The sequence below is a fragment of the Juglans regia genome, chromosome 7, assembly GCF_001411555.2.
Source record: "Juglans regia cultivar Chandler chromosome 7, Walnut 2.0, whole genome shotgun sequence".
NCBI classification, from domain to species: domain Eukaryota; kingdom Viridiplantae; phylum Streptophyta; class Magnoliopsida; order Fagales; family Juglandaceae; genus Juglans; species Juglans regia.
Window position 1 is genome coordinate 2,067,842 of NC_049907.1, and position 21,170 is coordinate 2,089,011.

Here is a 21,170-nt window from a genome sequence, read left to right on the forward strand (position 1 = left end):
TTCCCTGTAAAAAATTAAGGGGTTTGTAATTTAATGATGCGTTTTTCAGAATTGGATCAAGATACTTAATTTGGGTCCCAGGTTGGGTTGAGGTTTATGTTTTCTACTCTTCTGAACACAACAAAAAGCTCTCAATCAAAATGTTTCACTGTTCTTGAATCATTAGGATTAGGGTGTTTAGTGTTGTCAAGTATCTGCCATGAAGTTAGTAGTATTTTTTTTTTTTTTTTTTTTATCGGGAAAGGCTTCAAGGTATGGCCCTTTGGACTCACTCCTGTAGAGTAAAATCTCGGTCTGGTATATCGCATTTTCAAAAGTTTTTTTAAACGGAACTAGTTAAATCACTGGCTTTTCATCAGAGAGTGTGACTCTAAAGAATTGTTTGCATCTATGAGGTGTTAAATTTTAGACCTTGAAGAGAGTGATATCACAAGATCAGGACCTTCAACCAATCCCTGGGGTTATAAAGTTAGTAGTATTTTTACGAGAAAATATCAAAATATATTGAATACATCTTTGGGTTTTAAGCATTTAACGGGTCTAGAAGTAGCATACACATATGGGAAAAGGAAAATGCCAAGCTCCCACAATCTTCGCCAATCGTTTTTATTTTTATTTTTAAATGATTAAGAAAGTATATTTTAACAAGTTTGTAATTTTTTTTTTATAAGATTTCTCTGAACAAAAAGTGTAAAGAAAAAACAATTTACCTTTTGGGTGAGGATTCTTGGTACTCGGTGGCTCTAGCAGCCCCTTGAGAAAATGCTAGGGTGATGCCCCCTTAAGCAAGATTTTTTTTAAAAAAAAATTAATTTATATGTTTTTAATATTTTTAAAAAAATATAAAAAAATATATTAATATACTAATACTCATCTTCTTAATTAGTAAATAAAAAAATATAAAAAAATTAAATATATGAATGATGAAAATGAACACGCAAAATGGAACGGTACAGTAATATTATTCTTGAAGAAGACCAGCGCTGTTACATTCTCCCATATGCAGCGTGCTCGAACATCCGACACGTAGGACGGCAGGCTGCTGATCGTATGCATGGCCCATAACACGTTCGACTGACACGACCGCACAGTAGCTCGAAGCCATTTGTTCGTACTATCATGTCAACAAATTATAATAAAACTATATACGTGAAAGATAAAGTTACGAGAAATGATTTGTATAAATTTTAAATAAATAAGTTTTATATAAATTTTTGTAAAAAAATGAATTTTATCTAAAATAAGTATAAAAAAACTATTATTTATTAGTAAGACTAATTTTTTTACAAAAGATTTATATGAGAATTGTCCGTTTAATGTTTATACCTAACGTTACTATAAAATTATAACAAATTATAAAAAAATATATGCACAAAAAATTTTGATAAACTATTTTATATATATATATAGAGAGAGAGAGAGAGAGAGAGAGAGAGAGTCCATACAGTAGCTCTTCGAAAACAATGAGATCAATATCTACATTAAGAGTAATGCTATACAATACACTTTTATCTTATTTTCATTCCATTATATAAGATGTGGCATATTTATCTTTATTAGATTATAAATAATCATACAATAAATGATCATTCAATTGTAATAAATATGTCACATCTTACATAGTGGGATGAAAGTGAGATGATAGTATGTTGTACATAATTTTTCTTACACCATACTATCATCTCACTTTTATCTCACTATATATGTAAGATATAACACATTTATCACCATTGAATAATATTTTATTATATGATTATTTATCATCTAATGACGATAAATATGTCATATCTTATATAGTGGGATGAAAGTAGAATGAAAGTGTGGTGGTGTATAGCATTACTCTTAATGCCTCCATTTAAAAAAAAAAAGAAAAGAAAGAAACAACCTACTTAACATCAAAGGTTGACAACATGTTTCATTAAAAAGGGCCAAGCACCCTTTCGAATTAAACTTCCGAAAATTGGAAAAAGATGAAATTTAATCAAATCAAAATTGATAGATGAGACTTAAATATTTATGAGCAATTATTTTACTTTCTTTGACATATATATATAAATATTTCCTGTATGGATGCGTCAATTCTTTTTGACAATGCTAGTATTTTTCAATATCCTAAATTTTGTCATGATCTCCAATATTAACACATGATCATGACGATGCATTACATTTTAAACGACTTCTTTTATTAACCACTTAAATGATACACATTTAAAATGTATTAATAAATCATCAAGTGTGATTGAAATTGGCAAAAAATTAAGTTAAAAAGTTCTGCATGCATTACTCTTTTTTTTTTTTTAATAATTACTACTGTATACATATATATCAACTCTGTTGGGAAATGATTGATTTGAATGGTTATTTTTGGTCCCATTTGACTGGATCATTTGGTCCCATGCACGTACGTACAGTACTTCTTGTTTGACGGAAATTGAGGATCTAATTAATTTGAACAACGTGTTTAGATATGTACCCTTAAATTCATATATCTGTGCAAAGTAAACGAAATTTTTACGCATGAGGAAGTAATATATATATATATATATATATACACAGTTACATGCAAGGCATGCTTGCTCTGTATTAAATTGTTTTAAAATATAAACATTCAGTGTAGAAGAAGAGACTTTAATGATAAGGTCTATGAAGATAATATAGATTATTCTAATTAGAAACTACTAATTCAAATAGTAATAAATTTAAACAAACTATAGGTTCAAGTAAGTTTGGAAAGTAAAGAATTATATTTCGAATTCATATTACAGTTTATTTTTTAAACGATTAAATATCACATAATTGTTTTTTTCGTTATTGAAAGTAAAGTTTGGGAATTATGTAATTAATTGTTTTTTTAGTCAATTAATTGTTATCGTATCATAATCTTGCTAAAGACTATAACATTGTATCAGTTAATTAATAATGCACATATAAATAAATAAATAAACTTTAATTTCTAATCACCTTAAATTAGTGGATAATATTGGCCGGAAATTGGACCAAAAAGATTTTGCTTAAGAAACAAGGCAACTCATTATCATTGATCATCATGATCACGTACGTCGAACCTCATCACCACTACACCTATTCTCGATCATTAATGATATTATCTTCCAATAAAACTTATGCTAAACATGTTGCTTGTCTCACCGAGATCAAATTTATCAATACCCTCCATCCAATTAGAATCTCAGCTTTTTTAATTTTTATTTCTTTGTTAATTAATTAATTATATCGTTGAAGGCTAGCCTTGTACTCAATGTGCATGCCTTTAGATTATTAGATTAATTAATACGACTATATAATATTTAAGACTCGAGAGCTTTCAAGGTCATTGTCATAATTTTGCCAAGCAAAAGTAAAATTTAAAATAATAATAATAATAATAATTTGAAAAAAAATTATAAAGGATCAGTGTCATAAAAATTAATAATAATTTGTTATAATTTGTTCATGTCAAGGTCCAGGCAAGATCCTTCACACAAATGTAATCAAAAGAAAATCCTGGTGAATGGTGACATTACTGCATGCATTGGTGTGTGTGTATATATATATAATTAAAGATATTTTTCTCAATTTTATATTATATAATATTTTCTTACTTTTTATTCTATTCAGTTTTATCCCCAAAAACAAAGGAATTTACTATTATTTATTAATAACAAGTAGTTAGATATTTTTTCAGATGAGAAATTGTCAAATATAGCAACATATATTATTTTTTTAGTGATTTTATAGTGGTTTTATTAATTTTTTTTCCTTACTTTGTCTCTCTCCTCTGGCCCAATTCTTCCCCACGGCCTGTTCTCCTTTAGCCCAACCTGGTGCCACCGTGAGCCGGCCAGCCTCACCGCCACCACCGGCAAGTCCCCTTCACCCCGACAACCAACTCAGCCACCATCGATGTCCCCCACGCGCAGCCTTCTCTCTCTCCCTCACGAAAACCCATCCAAAATGGGTTTCTCCCATTTCTCTCAACCTGCGCCGCCGTATGCGGCCACCCAACTTCACAACCACCACCGGCGAGTCCCCTTCACGCTGGCGACCAACCCAACCACCACCGATATCCCCCACGCGTAGCCCCCCCTCTCCCTCGCAGAAACCCAACCAAAATGGGTTTCACCTATTTGTGTCCAGTTGCGCAGCCGTACGTGGCCACCCAGGCCACCGCACCTCCACCACTTCACACTGGTGACAACCTCTAGCAGACCCAGCCATCATGAACCTCCCTTTCCCTCTCCATCGCACACTAGCATTCGCACGCACGAACTCATTTCTCACGGCAACTCTCTCTCTCTCTCTCTCTCTCTCTCTCTTCAAACCAAAAAGAAACGAAGAAGAAAGAAAACAAAGATGCGAAAATAAATCTGAAACGAAGAAGAAACCATACTAGGAAGAAGGAAAACGAAGAACAAATATATTTCTGTTGTTGAGCCGTAAAAAGAAAACAAACATGCGAGAAAAATAAAAAGAAAAACAAGATGCATAAGTGAAATTAGAAGAATATTGCATACCAACAGCGAGAAGAATAATCCTCAAACAGCACGGGTGAATTTTTTTTCTTCCTCCACTTGAGTTTGAAAGCTCTGCAGATGCTGGAAAACCACAAGACGTATCTGCACTCCATCCCTTCTATCAACAGGCTAGATATTTTTTACTGTCACACCAGAATACAATAATGCTAGCTAGATGTTTAAGACTCTACGAAGAATAAGTAAAATTGTGACTGAAAGGAAAAAAATATCATGCAAAGGAACGAGAAACCAAGAAGAAGACACTGGACACTGCTCACTGTTTAGAACTGTTAATTACTGTTCACGTTATACATGCTTTTAAGATATAGGAAGATATTATACCGAGTCACCGACAATATTTCACTTTCTAGTACTTCAGACAATTATGAACATGATCAACAACTATCTAATTAAAAGTAATCAGACAATTAGTAGCCATTAATCACGTATGTACAACAGTTTAATTGCTGTCACTAGTCTTCTATATATATAGTCTCTTTCTAGCATTACATGAAGAAATGAGAGCAGGCATGCATTTTCCTTTTAAGGGCCGCGGAGGTGTGATTACATTAAGGTGGCTTGTCATGGCCGAAGATCATCTCCATTCCTACATTTTCCTCATTCTAAGATAGGAGATGATTAGTATGGACAGACACCATCTCCCAATAAAGGAAAACAAGTTTATTTGGGGTACTAAAATTATAAAAGGATCTCTTTTGTGGAAACATACCGATTTGAGATATTATACATGTATCTTACTATCTTACAAAAAAGGGTGGCTCTACATCATGAGCCACTTTTGGGAGCTCCAGCTAGGGGTACAAATGGGCCGGTCCGGTTCGGTCCAGTCCGGGGATGGGACGAACATTTTCGGTCCATCATTTTTCTGGACAGGACCGGACCGAACACCCATAGGGACAGGACCGAACCGGTAGCTATCAGTCCGGCCTATTCTTTTTTAAATAAATTAATAAAAAAAATTATTTAAAATACTAAATTAAACTAAGTGATTTATTAATGTGGATTATATAACAAACTTAATAAAAAAATATTTTATATGGTCAATGATAATAAATTAGATGAAAATTACATTATTTATTTATATAATTACTATATAATTAACTAATTGATATTATATATTAGTTAATTCATAGAATATTAATAAGTGTAAATAACATATTTAAAATTTTATATTGTTAATAGTGATAGGTTAGATGAAGATATATATAAAATATTATTAATTTATAGAATATTAACAAGTATTAATAACATATTTAAAATTTTATATTGTTAATTGTACAATTATTATATAAATAATATATATAATTTTTTTTTTAAAATTTTCATTCGGTTCGGTTCGGTTCGGTCCGGTCCGAAAAAATCCTGGACCATGGACCAGACCGAGACTTTTCGGTCCTCTAAAACATGGACCGAGACCGACCGGTCTCAGTCTCAGTCCAGTCCGGTCCGGACTGAAACGGTCGGTCCGACCGGACCGTTTATCACCTCTAGCTCTCCCGCTAGTTCATTTTGTGCTTTTTTTTATACATATTTTCTTTAACACTTTTAAATATTTTTAAAAAATTTATAATATTATTAAAAAAATATTTACTTAATTATTAAATAAATAAATAAATAATCAATGGTAGCCCCCGCAGGAGCTACTAACGAGAAGAGAAACATTTTTCAAAAAAAAAAAAACTTTTTAAGGAATTTCTTATAGTTTTGAAAGTTTGATGTACCTAGCTAGGATATATTGATCACTTGGTTCAGCCACTAGCTAGAGCTAGAGGAGAGGAGCGAGCTCCTTCGACGAAGCAACGACAACGGCGGTTTGCTTTCACAGAGAGAGCGAGAGAGCGAGAGAGAGAGAGTTAGTACTGACAGGGAGAAATACGTGTTAAATTAAATTCCTATATATTGGGATAAATTAGGACTAAAAATCGAGTAGAACTTTGAGCAATTCAACATCAAAGTCTTGATCGATGGGTGAACGTTGTGGGTTGCTTAGTGGGGGCACCAGATCCAAGAGGAATGCTTATCTCCATGGCCCATGCACCGTGCATGTGCTGTCATGACGCCACCTTGATCTGTTGGTTTGTGCCTCGATGTTGCTGCATGTTACGTGCTGCATGCAGCTGCTGGCAGCTAGCATTCATAAATATCTTATTCATCTTTTGTTTTGTTTGGGTTGCGAGCAGAGTCGACGCTAGCTACAGATATCTATTTCGGTGAAAATACGGCTATAATTGCAATCTCTATTATGACGCCATCTCTTATTTTCCTATTCAAATTAGGCCGCTACCTCTTTGGAATTCTATTCCAACTTCATGATTCATGAACCTCCTCATTCGTCTTTAGCTATATCCACTTACGTACGGTTGAAGCTAGGATTGTTAGTACTGGCTTAGATCGATAAGCTTTTACCAATCTATATTATAACATGAACGATCTGATCTCTCCCCGATCTCTCTCAAACTGATCAGAAGTTTATGATCACAGAACGAACTGATCTCCTGTAATTCAGAAAGGAAGAACAATATATATGTGACCTTTCGTATGCAGTTATACGTTTGTCCTACACGTTATATATAACTCAATCATCAGACCATGACTCTTTATTTTCCTCGGATCACATAATTATTACCGCAATTTAAAAAAAAAAAACTAAAGGAAGAAGAAGAAGAAGAAATCACTCAATCTCATGATTTATGTAGTTCTTTCCCTTTTTGTTTTCTAAGCCAAGTTCATTTTAGTTCAATCTTGGGAATATTGTGTTATGGCTCAGAATCTTTGGCATGAACGGCCGGAATTAAGTAAACATAAATATTTAACCTTGGGATAGGCAAAAGACCTGCCCATTTGACACAACACGTACGACTTATATATAACTCTATTGCAAAGATTAGATCTTTGGCAAGAAAAAATACATGGTGTCCAGCATCCATGCGATTTATGAAAAATTACTAAGTTTATAAAGAAAGTTACAAATAAAAAATAGAATTTAAAAAATATTATTTGTGGACTGATACACATTTTTATAGATTTTTATGCATCCAAGTGAACAAAATATAGAAAAAATCTTCTTACAAGCGAGTTAGCATACCAAACTACGCATCAATACTGACGTGTAAGGCATCAATTTAATGAAATTGTATGAATTGAAGACGAAAATAATTTTCGAGACATAAGACTTTCTCCTTCTCTCAAAATTTTTCTTCTTTAATTTTTTTCATTAAAAAAAAGCTATTGATACGCAGTTTGGTACACGAGTTTGGCTTGTACCTAACAAGTCTCATTAATATAACCCAAGTATGAACCAAGCAGTGGCAGACCCATGTTAGACTTGAGGGGGGCTATGGTCCCCCCAAAACTTTTTGAAAACACAATATACTCCCTAGATTTTATATATAATTCTATAAATATAGAAAATCCCCCCCACCCCCCAAAAACAATTATAATCTCCATATACTCTCTAAAACTTTCTAAAATTTCAATATACCTAAAAATGCCTCTCTCTAATTTTTTTTCTTATAGTCCCAAAATTCTATTTAATTTCTATATATTATTTATTTTCAAGGATATGGCCTCTTCAAAATTAAACTTTAAACTAAGTTTAGAAGAAATAATAAGTTTATTAATATGGATCCCATAATTTTTTTTTTATACAATATTGGACTTCTTAATATGGAATCTAAAGTGAAAATATAAGAAAAATTATTTATGGTCGATGATTTATATGAAAAATAGTTGCGAGATTTTATCCTCTAGACTTCATTGAGTAAGAAAATAATTTATTTAAACTTTCAGTTATAGCATTATATGTTTAATGTGATACGAAAATATCTAGATTTTGCATGAAATATGATAAAATAGCTTACATACTAGAATAAAATATGACATTCTAAAAGATCACTTGATGTTTATATGAAGAAAATAAATTCTAAATATTTCATTACAAAAATAATAATAGATGAATATTATTTCATGAAATATTATCGTTAGAATCAGAAACATATATTAAGTTGTGTTTTTATAACTTTATTTCTACATCAAGTCAAATAAAATAAACCAACAAATTGATCATATTTTCCACCAAATCAAATAAACCACCAAATTTGATCATATTTTCCAGCAAGAAATGCCCTTCCAAAACTAGCAACAACACAGTATAATTTAACATAAGAAATGCCCTTCCAAACATTCTAGCATCAGTAGACCTTAACATTCTCTGCAACTTATTGTCTGAAAAGAAGTTCCACTCTGGAACTCCGTGTTTATTTCTGATCTGGAGCCAGACTTCCAATCTCCAGTTCATTACCTGCATATTTTTCAAATTCATAGATGATTTAAAAAATTTAACCATTTTACTACTGATCCTCCAACTAAACCATCAAATTAACCACATAAGTCACTTATTTTGTCGTCGCTCTACAAAGGCTTACCATCTGGATCAAAGGAGAAGACTTGCTTAAGTACCTTCCCATCAGGAAGAGATCTCTCAAAGATTTTGATTTCCATTTCCTGCAAGGCCAACTTACATTCAGCCATCAATACCGAACATGATCATAGAATAAACACACATGCCACTCCTTTGTAATTATTAATATAACTAAATTTGCCGACTGAAAACATTTGCTTAAATTTCATACCGTTCCAAACCCAAAAAACAAATAGAATTCCAAGATTCTTTTTTGGGGCAAATGCTTCTATATACATACGTCTTCCAGTTGACACCATAAGTTATTCTTCTAAGATGATACACACTGCCAGCATAAGAGGCCATAAACTTAGCCATTTGAGCGAACTCCCAGTACACATTTTTTGCTTTTCCATTCCCAGTTATGAAAACTATTTCCAATTTATACAATTTTCTCTTATGTTAGTTCAATCGTCACAACAAAAAGTCTGCTCTTTTGCGGTGAGTAGTATTAGCCGCAAAAGGCATACTTTCCGCCACAAAAGAGTTCATCCGACCGATATTCATTCGCAGCAATTTGGCCGAGAATAAATCGTCTGGGTTGATCAATTACGGTGACCTTTAGATTTTGTCGAATAGGATATCTTTTGCAGTGAAAACATTTCGCCGGAAATAAACGAGTTCACGCAAGGTAGAATCATTTTTGCCGCTAGCTTAGTTCTCCAGAAACCATTATTTGCGGCGAGTAGTACTCGCCGCAAATAATGATAAACCTTTAAAAAAATATATATGCGGCGAATTAGGATTCGCCGCAAAGAACAATTATACCCAAAAAAAATATAAATGCAGAACATCATATTCATCAAAATCCAAGCCATGCACTAATTTTATATTTCAAGGAAATTCAATCAAAATCCAAGCACAATAAAAATTAACCAAAAGAATAAAAATAAATGTCCTCTAAAAGGTAAACATCATATAAAGTTGAAGATGTAAACATGACACATGGATTTCACCTGTATCATTGACAAAACCTCCTCAGAAATATGTCTCCAATAGATTCACCAAATGCAATGATAAGTTTTGCTCTGCATGCTTTCTGTGTAAAGAAATGCAAGGGATGAATAAAAGAAACAACATCAAAGCTATAATGTGCATTTCACATTGATCAAGTAATTATACCTAGACTCATATAATTCAATCCCACCATCATGTTTACTTTTTTCCTTTAGCTCAAAATATGCATCTACAAGTCTCTGATAATTGTCTTCTTCAATTAGTTCCCAATTTTTATCATAGAGTTTCAATAGTCGCTTCAGCATTGGTCTGGCCTCTTCATCAGAAATTCCTATCCCTCTCATAGCTTCCAAGGCCTTGAAAACTCTTGGATTGGAAGCCATGACCAACCCACAAAGCAAATGGAGAATGAAGTAATAATTCCTTTATTTCACATCGATTTCAATGGCATTGGACACTCCTTGGACTGGATTCATTGCAAAGCTATGTCATTGATTGGAATTAGGTATTTATGCATCCATCTCTACGAATACACACACACACACACACACACACACACATGTGTGTGTGTGTGTGTGTAAGTGTATCAATGGCTCAATAATATGTTACAACAGGGCTGGTTGTAACATATTGATTTCCATGAGAATAACAACGCATGGTTGGTTCAAACACAACCACAACAGGGCTGGTTCAACCATAATAGGGCTAGTTGTAACATATAATTCAAACACAATAAGGCTGGTCGAGGTAAAAAACTCAAATTTCCATGTCTCTCAAATTTCCTAAATAGTGAGACATGTATTGAAGTTGTATATATTGGGTAAAATTCCCCCACCACTGGGTTGGTTGCAGCATTTTGAGACTCTAAAACTCTCTGTTATAGCCAAAAAAAAAAGATCCAAACATGAGGTTTAGCACATTGGGATGCTTAGAAACAAGTCAAATGTTTACTACATAGCAGGTAGCTCCCAAGTATGATCCATGATAAAAAAAAAAAAAAAGGTCTATTTTCTTGGAAAATGTAATAAGCTTTAAAAAAAGGAAGTGAAAATCTATGTTTACTTACAGAAGCATGAGCAAAAGACTCAAAGATATTAATAATACATGTAAAATTCTGATATGGACTCAGTTAATTAGCATTTTGTAACCCACATGTTCATGTAATGCAGTTCCTACATGTCCCTTTGCCAATTTGATCTAGTTTCTTGAGGTTGCATGCATGCAACAGTACACTTTGGCTCAAGTTTAGGGGTATCCATACTAAAACAAAATTCTTAGTTCAGATATTCTTAGAAAGCCTTATATCTTGGCTACATTAATAATCATTTCCATCATGTAGCCTTTACTATATCCTCATGATTGTCAAAAAAGATCATCACCTTCGATGATGCTACCAGGTTAATTTTTGAGTTCTTTTCCCTTCCTCCAAACTTCCAGAGATAACTACCCTCCTCAGGTGCATTTATTTGATTAGATGTGAATTAAATATTTCACACAGCTAGAGCTAGCACAATCCCAAAATTCATGGAGAAGGAAATTATATTAAAATCTGAAATTCAGTAGCAATACAGATAAAACCACTTTCATGAACTCTCGAATGTATATCACCCAAAACAACATTCAAAAAAGCTCCCAAAACCCCAAATCAATCCTAAATCAGTGTCTAAAAACTGATCTAAACCAATCCTTCAACATCAAAAAGTCCCTACTGTAGATAAAGCACTACAATTTGTAATAGATTCACAATCAATTCATAACAGATTCACAATCAATCAAGGAAAATATCCAAAAAAAAGTGAACCTACCCAATCAGTACACAGGAACTCCAAATCTACAAAATCAAAACAAAGATAGATGAAGGCAATAGCACTATGCTTAGATGAAATTCTTGCAATACATATACCTAAAATGGGAGGGAAAATTTTTGAAAAACACAGACCCATTCATTGAGCAGCAGCCCCTCTCCAGTCAAGATCCCCCACAAACGACAATGGAACCGAGTTCAGAGAGAAAGATTATTAGGGCAAAATAGAGAGTGGGGGAAATGGACGGAGAGAGATAAAGGGGAGAGAGAGAGAGAGAGAGAGAGAGAGAGAGAGAGAGAGATGCGGACACACAGAGAAGAAGATAGAGAAAGAAATAGACGGAGGATTGAGAGACTCACCTCTTCGGCGAGGTGGCGATGGCACAGCAGCAGGCACGGCTTGGGAAGGGCGACAGCAAACTCACAGAGAGTAGAGAGGGAGTATCGAGCTGGGGAAAAAGAAAAAAGGGGGAGAAGGAAAAGAAAGATGGGGAAAAAAGAAAAAATGGGGAATTCGCGTAGGTTTTTATCATGATCTTTTGTGGCGATTAACAATCGCCTCAAATATAACGAAAACGTCGCCGTCAAAGAGAATAACGTGCTATATCGATGATGTAAAGGGCGATTCTATTTGCGGTGACAAATTATTGCCGCAAATAGCCTTTTTAAGGGTGCTTTACCCGCTCTCTAGAAGAAAAACAAGGCTATAGTTAAAAAGGATTTCTGCCGTCCAATTGTTGCTCGCCACAATTCTCTTTTGCCGCATAAACGACTTTTTCTTACAGTGCGTCTTAACCATTGACAAATGCGGATTCTTATCTTACAATTTAAATCAAATCGATGATGAAATTTTTAGCCTTTATTTTAAGTTAATTTGTTTAGATTGCATGGAGATACAACTTAATTATGATCCTTTATGAAAAGTTGAAAGATCCTATGGAGGTGGCCATCATTGAGGTGGAATATACTGAGATGAAATAAATCTGAATAATTTAAATACAAATTATAAATTCTTGTTATGATATATAAAAATTAAAATCGTCACGAGTGATGGGTTAGATAGAGAAGAAAAATGTATAAAATCTGTATCAAAGTTTAATCTGACTAGAAAATATACATTTTATTATTTATTTTATATTTTAATCAAAGATAAATAGTCGGTGTTCAAATTTTGATATCATATCAAATTATTTTAAATTTAAAAATTTAATCCGACTGTAAAATTTATCATTTATTTTATATCTTCAAAAAAAATGGACTAAAGTTTATATAAAAAAGGGAGGTGGTGAGTACCTTGAGAGCTTGCACAACAGATCCGAAATTGGAGACGGAGAAGCAAATATGGTGACCTCTGGGGAGATGATTGGGGTCGGTGACGGGTGACGTGGCGCTCCAGGGCCTTCTGGAAGCCTCGAGCTAGGGTTCCTCTTGATGAGGTAGATTTGAACGGAAGACAAATTCAACCATATGACCTTAAACTCCACGAAGTTTGGGCTTTCTATCTCCTCAAACCCAAAAATCTACACACGGTAGTTGTAAAAATGAAACAATTTTCGAAAACAAAGAAACAACGAGACAAAAAGGAAAAGAAAAATAAGGTTCAAGGATGAAGACCTCCTTATAGAAGTTGGCGAGGCGTCTGATGTCTGAGGATTCTCTGGATATGTGGCTGAGGGACGCTCCTTTTGCTACTGATGCTGCCATTTTCTACGACTCTCTGTTTCTATGGAAATGTGGGAGTCTATAAACAGAAAATGTGAGTTAGAGAGAGAAGCATACAAACATATTAACAAACACTTCATACCCACGCCACGCCATGCCACGCCACGCTGGAAATGGAGCTCTGTAGCTCGATTTTTTAGGGAAGTGGAAGTGGAGCTTTGAGATAGCTTCGATTTTGTGGTTTTAGATGGAAGGGAGGGGAGGGAGCTGGGAGGCGTGCGACTTTGGTAGGGAGGGATTCAGAGCACTAGATAGAGGATTAGAGGCAAAAATGAAAGGAAAACAAGAGGGTATGAGATTTGTGATTTTGAATTTCAAAAGGAAAAAGAAGTTTCAAATCTAGGAGTGACATCTTCTGATAGAAGGTCAATCAAATCACATTATCATGACATAAGCTTTAGATGGTGGAGAGTAGTGAAGGCCTTTGCAGATGCAGAGAAGAAATGAAAAAATAAAGCCTCATTGGCTCGGTACTAAGAGCATTAGTATTGGTCTATGCATATGCATATGTAAAATTACCTCTTTTGCATAACCGCTTTGTCATTCAAGCAAAATTCTCACATTGGCTTATGCATATTTGAGATAAAATAATAATAAAATATTATTATTTTATTATTATTAATTTTTTGCCTAAATACAATTTCATAGCATCTAAGTACATATATTAATACAATTTCATGCATCCAAATTTAGCAATTCCATATATAATAAATACATCAAATTTATATACACCAAAAATGAATCTAATGTGCTAATAAACAGCAACAACAAGTTCTATGTATCAAAATCAACTTGATACAAAGTTGATTTTGATACAAATTCATTACAATAGAAATTTGATTCAAGATCATTATATAACACAAACTAGTCCAGCAGCAGCAACCACGAATTAGCAGCAGCAACCACAAATCAGCAACAGCAACAAGTCCAGTATCCACTAGAAGCACAAATTTCCAGCAACACAAATTTCCAGCAAAATCAAACCCCACCAATAACAAAATTCACCCAATTGATTCGTACCCACCCACCACCAACCAAAATACAATTTCATATAGAGTTCCAGCAATACAATAATACTCAAAACATGTCACCATAGTCAAAAAAAAATTATCAAAAACTGTACAAAACAAAGCATACAACTATATACGAGCTCTAGCCTTTTTCCTTTGTTCCTCAATTATTTCCATTTGAAAATTATGGAAATACTCTTGCTGCACAGAATTCATGGTCCCAATATCCAATTTCATAATTTCCATATCATTTTTCCTCCTCTTTTCAACCAGTATTATAGATCTTTCTTCTTGAGCCTTAATTTCAATTTCAACCCTTCCCTTCTTAGCAGCCAATAACTCAGACCTTTCATTGTCTAACCTCAAATTTGATTATTTTCTCTCCAACATATGAATCTTCATATCATGTGTCATTTCCCTTAAGGCATCACTAAATTCAGTATCTTCTATTTTCCTAGCTTTTTTTTTTTTCTCTCTCTTTCTTTTTCAGCTTTTTTGCCCGGAAGTCTCTCACACTCCACGGGCACATTTTCCATCTCTTCTCCTAATTGTTCTGAGTTTGGAATACTACCTGGACATGAGACATTGTCTCTTCTTCTTATGCTGTCCACATGTGTCTGCCATTTCGCTTGGTGTTTCAAAAGATTCCAACAATGGTCCATGGTGAGGTTGGTTTTTTGGGTCTCTCGATATAAGATTTTTGCCTTGTCAATCTGAAATTTTATTTAACAATTAGTGGGACAAATCATTAATAATTAGAACAAGAGTAATTCTACATACAACCGTGAAGTGCATAACCGCCGCGTAATCGCTTTGAAAAAGAGTGGGGTCCACTATTAAAAAATTAATTTTTTTCACATGGGTCCCATGTTTTATTTATTTTTTTCAAAGCGATTACGCGGCGGTTACGCAATTCACGGTTGTAAGTATATTTTCTCTATATTTTAATTTTTTAATTTTTAATTTTTTTATGTATTATTTTAATCATTATAAACATTTTAAAAAAATTATAATATTATTAAAAAATACATTCTTAATCACTAAGTAAAAAAATTAAAAAAAATCTATTGGAGACGTTATTTGAATCCCAAATTTAAAATTCAAAACATTTCTATTTATTTATTTATAATTTATTTTTTTGTAGATAATGATACCTTTATGACTTTTAACTACTGGTTTGAGCATTAGCATTAGTATATGTATATCCATATGCAAAGTCATATTTGTATAATATGACCCTTAAACCCTCCACATTGACTTATGCATATCTATATATTTAGCTACATATGAATAGTTTTATCCAAATTTAGATAAGTACTATTCACCCTACAAATCATATTTTAATAATTAATTCTCTCTTTTCTCTCTCGACGACCCCCCTCCAGACGGGATTATTTTCTAGTTCTCTGGTTCTCCATTCCTTTCTCGACTCAAAAACCCAACGGAGATCAAACCCGTGCACCTCTCTCTCACGACGATTGTCGACACTCCTTGCGACGGCTCTGGGCTCATCACGGTTGAGTTTTCTATTTAGTTCTCTACATTTCAGGTATGAAATCGCTTGGTTGAAAAGCATAGAAACTTCTCCCTCTATTTCTTCACGGTTTCGATGTGTTTCTATCCCTTCATGGTTTTGATTTGTGCTATTTCTTCATTTGTTGTTCTTGGTTTTAGATTAGGGTTTTAGATTAACCCTAACTAACAACTGTTTTTGCACTGAGAAAGAGAGGGAGGTGTCTGATCTGAATGAGAATTGCTCCTTTCTTTAATTTTTGGGTTGCTTTTGAAAGTAGAAACATGAAAGACTAGGGTTTCGATGATGATGATTTTGATGATGCTTGTTTCGATGATTCTGGTTTTAGATTAGGGTTTCTTCATTTTAGATCTCATGGACTAGATTTTCTATTCTTGCTTTTAGATTCTTGCTTTTACATGTAAATTTAAGCTATTGAACTCATGTTTTATCCCATTGATTTGTCCCACTGAAGATTAAATATTGGGTTATATAGAACCGAATGGAATCTATGTACACTTATTTAAACTTGGTAAAAAGACCCCAAACTAGTTCTGGTTTTACCCCTGTTTTTACTTGATCTATGTACACTTATGGAACTCATGCTGTAATCCTTGTTTTCAGGTTTATTTTACAATTTGTGCAATATGTGCACCCTGTTTTGCTGGTTCTCTTTGGCTTGTGGTTTGTTATTGAAGCCCTACAATATGTGTACCCTGTTTTGCTTAATATGTGCAAAATTTAATAACATTTTGTCCTTCAATATTTTGTTGAAGGATGGAAACTTTAATTGATGAGGATCCCTTCTTCACCACACTATTGGAAAGTGGTGAGGGTGGTAGTAACAACCCTACTATGGATGCTACTTTCGTTGATGTCCGAGCGACACAACCCCAACGGGAAAAAAGGGCACCAAAACAAAAATCTCAGCAGGGTGTATCATTGACAATTGAGGAAGATACTCTCCTCATTTCAGCTTGGCTTAACGTTAGTATAGATTCCATTCGGGGGACTGACCAAATCTCCACACAACTGTGGTCTAGAATTTATGATTACTATTCCACTTATAAAAAAACTAACGGTCAAGAACGTTCCGTGAATTCTTTGACCAATCGGTGGTCAGCCATTAAAAAATGTGTCAATAAATTTTGTGGTTCTATGACCCAAGTTGAAAGAATGCATCCAAGCGGTGCAACCGAGCAAGATAATGTATAATCGTTTAAACAAATTGTTGCTATTTATTTTTTGTTATTGTTCTAACAAAAATTCTATAGACAACCGCGTTGCGTCCCCATCGCGGCATCGGCCCCACGTGGCAAAACGCATCGTTTCAAATAAACAACAATCCCTCCTTCGTTCTCCCTTTTCCTCTCTGATTTTTCTTTCCTTCGATTTCCCCACGTTTCAGATCTCGTTTGAGTATAACTTCAACTCCATGTACGTACATCAGAATAACGTCACTTAATAACTTGAGAACAAAAGTCTCCTTAGCAAGCCCTGCAGATCTTTCAGCTTCAGACTCTAATTTCATTGTATCATCGACCTTTGATTTACACCTTTACCCTTCACCTTTGTAGCAGGTTCATGAACCTCCATAGAAGATAATTTACTCACACCAACTTCGTGGTTTTTTGGCAAACTGTATTTTAACACTATATCAAGAAGTTGATCGATTACTTGAGTGAGATTGGCAGGGATCTTTTTGTGGCTTTTAGAGCATTTACCATATCCATCACGAATCTTATTTTAAGAAATCCGAACACATTCATTGGAAGATAATCCAGCTTCAACGGATGATGCCTTTGATTTGTCATTTTCCTTCTCTTTTTCTTTTGATAACACCACAAAGGTCCTACCTTCAGATGTCTCAAACTTACAAACAGCACTGGCAAAGGGGAAAGGAGGATTCGGAGAAGGAAAGGTGGGGAAATCGAAGGAAATAAAAAATCAGAGAGGGAAAGGGAAGAACGAAGGAGAGATCATTGTTTATTCGAAACGATGCCGTTTTCGTTTTGCCACATGGGCATCGATGCCGCGATGGGGACGCAACGCGGTTGTCTGTAGAAGTTCTGTTAATAAATTGACCCCTTGACACAATTGCTGGTTGGCCACCGGATCCAAGCATATTCGACCGTGAAACAAGGCTGGCTGGGGCTATATATATACCATCTCGATCCTAGCTAGAATCATTACCCTGATCCGTTGCAATCATTATATAGCATAAGATTCAGAGATCAGGAATAGTCTGATCTCAGCCACATTACTTTCGTGCGCCACTACGCATATATGATGTACCTTCCTCACCAACCAGGGAATCAATTAGCATCTGTGCTTTTATAATCATCATCCCAGTACTACATGCCACAGACTCTGAGAAAAAAGGCGCAATCATGCTGGCTACTGCTCCGTGAAAGAACGTTCCTCCTACAAAAACTAGTTTTGGCCCGAGCTATAGGCCCCTAGGGCCTTAGCTCCTGCCGCCTCATGTCACTTTAGGTCCCCCTAGCTATCTTTCTAGGCCCCTAAATATAAACCCAGGACCACTCCACCCGTGCATATCACCCCCCACAATTCTCAAAAAAAAATATATATATATATATATTTTAATTATTGACCAAGAGGAAGCCTGTGAGGGAGAGGATAAGATCACCTTTCCAATCCCCAACACGTGTCCGTAATTGACACGGCGTGCATGTAAAAACACCACCGTCTTGGCCTGATCCGCTCATCATTTCATTACGTATTTTTCTCCACAATAAAATATGAGTTAGAAATGGACACGAAATTTCGCCCCGGGGGGTTTTAAATTAAACAAATAAGAATTGAATTCAAGCTCCGTAATTCAAACAAATGTTTGTTCTTTCCCATGAAGATTTGGCATTTTCTTTTTGCAGAGAACCGTACGATTTAGTAATTTACGAAGCGAACTAACACAGAGACCTGAGCTGAGCTGAGCTTAGCCTTACATGAAATATAATGAAAACGCACGGATCGACGACGGACAGATCGACCTAACGAAAAAAGTAAAACCAAAAAAAAAAAAAAGAGGAAAATAAATAAATTAGCAATAGCTGATCAGAATGTTGTTCTTCATGGCTTTAACCGAACCCACTCGTATCGTCCTTCCAAGGGAACTTCATTCACGAAATCGAAATTGTACCTGAAACGAAGTTTCCAACTAACCTTAGTCGAATATCCTGCGTTTGGTTACTGAGAAACTGCCGCAAATTAATTAAGAGAAACAGAAAAGGAAACGAAACTTCGAAGCTCTTATGGTTATCTTTTCCTTTACGGAAATTGCTCGTGAAATTAAAGGAAAACGGACGAGAGAAAGTGAATCAGTTCTCTGTGAACTTACTTTTCCACGAAGTGTTTATGCATGTCTCTCTCGGCGGCGGCGAAGAATTCTTCTAGGTCGGCCTCCGGTATCATCTTGATCTTCTTCTCCACCGTTGTACTTGGGCGAGAATCCGCCTCGGTTGGCCTCTCCGTTGGTTCCAGTTTGGCCGACTCTGGTCGAAGCTCGCTCGACGGCGTCGTCTCTCTCCTGCCAGAAAATTCCATAGGAAATTTAGGAGAAAAGACTTAATACACATAAATATATGTACACGTATTTATAGTGTACGCGGGAGGTGTACAATTTGAAACGGACTAAAATTGAATCGAAGCAGACCACTGAGATCACATTTCTTTTGAATTTCGAATTCCATAGACGTGATGGAAATAATTACTAGGAATACAGAATTTTCGACATTTAAAACTATTTATTTCAAAACCTTTCTCTGCAGCAACTATACGTGGATGTTTCAACTTCAGAACTCCCATCCTGCAAACATTAAATTCAAAATTTAAACACAAAACTAAAATCGAAACAAAGAGGCTATGCAGCGATTAAAGCGTGGAGCGAAGATTCTCCAGGGAATCCAATTTATCACAGGATTTAATTGAAGACCTGCAGATCTACGAATTCGATTCTCTCTTCCTCCGGGAGCAGCAAGCTCGACCCGTTACTCGAGCAACACGATGCCGCGTCATGATCCGAGCTAGGGCTGGAGCACCGGCGCTCCTCCGTCGCCTCCGTGGTGATCGCGAGGCGTCTCCGTCTCCTTAGCTTCTCAAACGACGACGAAGAGGACGACGAAGAGCACTTCAATTCCTCGGCGCGGAGCTTCCTCCTCTTTGTGGTGGTTGCTGAGCTCGCGGCTGCCGCCGCCATGGCCAGAGATGCTCGAGCTCTGGTCCTCACGCCCACCTGTGCCACCTCCATCACTGCAATATCTGAGATTCCTCTACACTTGCTCGCCATCTCTGTCACCCTCTGTGGAATTTCTCTAAATTACTGTGTTTTTCTTCGTTTCTGGTTCGTTAGTTTGAGAGCGAGGGTGAGAGTATTTGTGTTTGATGGTGACGGTGATGATGAGGGGGGTGTTGGGTTTTGGTAGTGGTGGTGGTCCACTCCCCGCTAACAGTGACGCGAATCTCTAAACGGGAAATCTGACGGCGCCGTTATGTGGATCGAGGGCCATGGATGTTTGGGTCGAACTCTAAACCAGACTAACCAGTTGGTTGGCTCCACGTCGCCATCCGAGGCTATAGAGATAATTATGTAATTGATAGGTAAAAATGGGGTACTAATTATTAGTTAATCCAAATTACGGATGGTTAACACTACTTACAATTTTACAAATCGGTATGATTGATGGGATAAATTTTTCACATCAATAATAATATTATATGTGGATTTATAAATAAAATTTTTTATTGCTGTATCTTTCCAGATATATTGAACACAACCTCTATCTTATTTTATTAGGGTAATACTAGATATAATTTTAAAATATGTTTTTTCTTTTTTTTTTTAAAAAAAATAAAGTTTACTATTAAAAAAATAATTATTTATATAGATCCTAAATTTATCTCTTTTTTTTTAAAGAAGGTGTGTGGTCCTTGCTTAATGTTATGACATCAAGTATGTATTTTGAGACTACTTAATAATTAATTGATATATATACCGTAATATTTTTCATTTGAGTTATGATGATTGATCAAGAGCTAGTGTGATATCTCATATGATAAGGATAAAAGTATGTGGTATATGGGATCTCACATTACTTAGGAAGGAGAAGTTTTTGCTCTTTATAAGGTTCTAATAGGGCTCCAATTATATTATTGA

At 35.0% G+C, this 21,170-nt stretch overlaps 1 protein-coding gene and 1 pseudogene across 1 annotated transcript; both read right to left on the reverse strand.

Annotated features, from left to right (window-relative positions):
- Nucleotides 1–8,788: 8,788 nt before the first annotated feature.
- Nucleotides 8,789–13,456, reverse strand: LOC108982924 (annotated as a pseudogene).
- Nucleotides 13,457–18,804: 5,348 nt separating this feature from the next.
- On the reverse strand, nt 18,805–20,401 carry LOC108982937 (cyclin-dependent kinase inhibitor 7-like). Its single transcript, XM_018954420.2, has 4 exons — nt 19,950–20,401; nt 19,774–19,823; nt 19,356–19,544; nt 18,805–19,157 (listed from the first exon to the last, which is right to left on the reverse strand). The coding sequence occupies exons 1-4, from the start codon at nt 20,301–20,303 to the stop codon at nt 19,088–19,090; spliced, it is 663 nt and encodes a 220-aa protein (XP_018809965.1). The 5' UTR covers nt 20,304–20,401; the 3' UTR covers nt 18,805–19,087.
- Between the last annotated feature and the right edge of the window lie 769 nt (nt 20,402–21,170).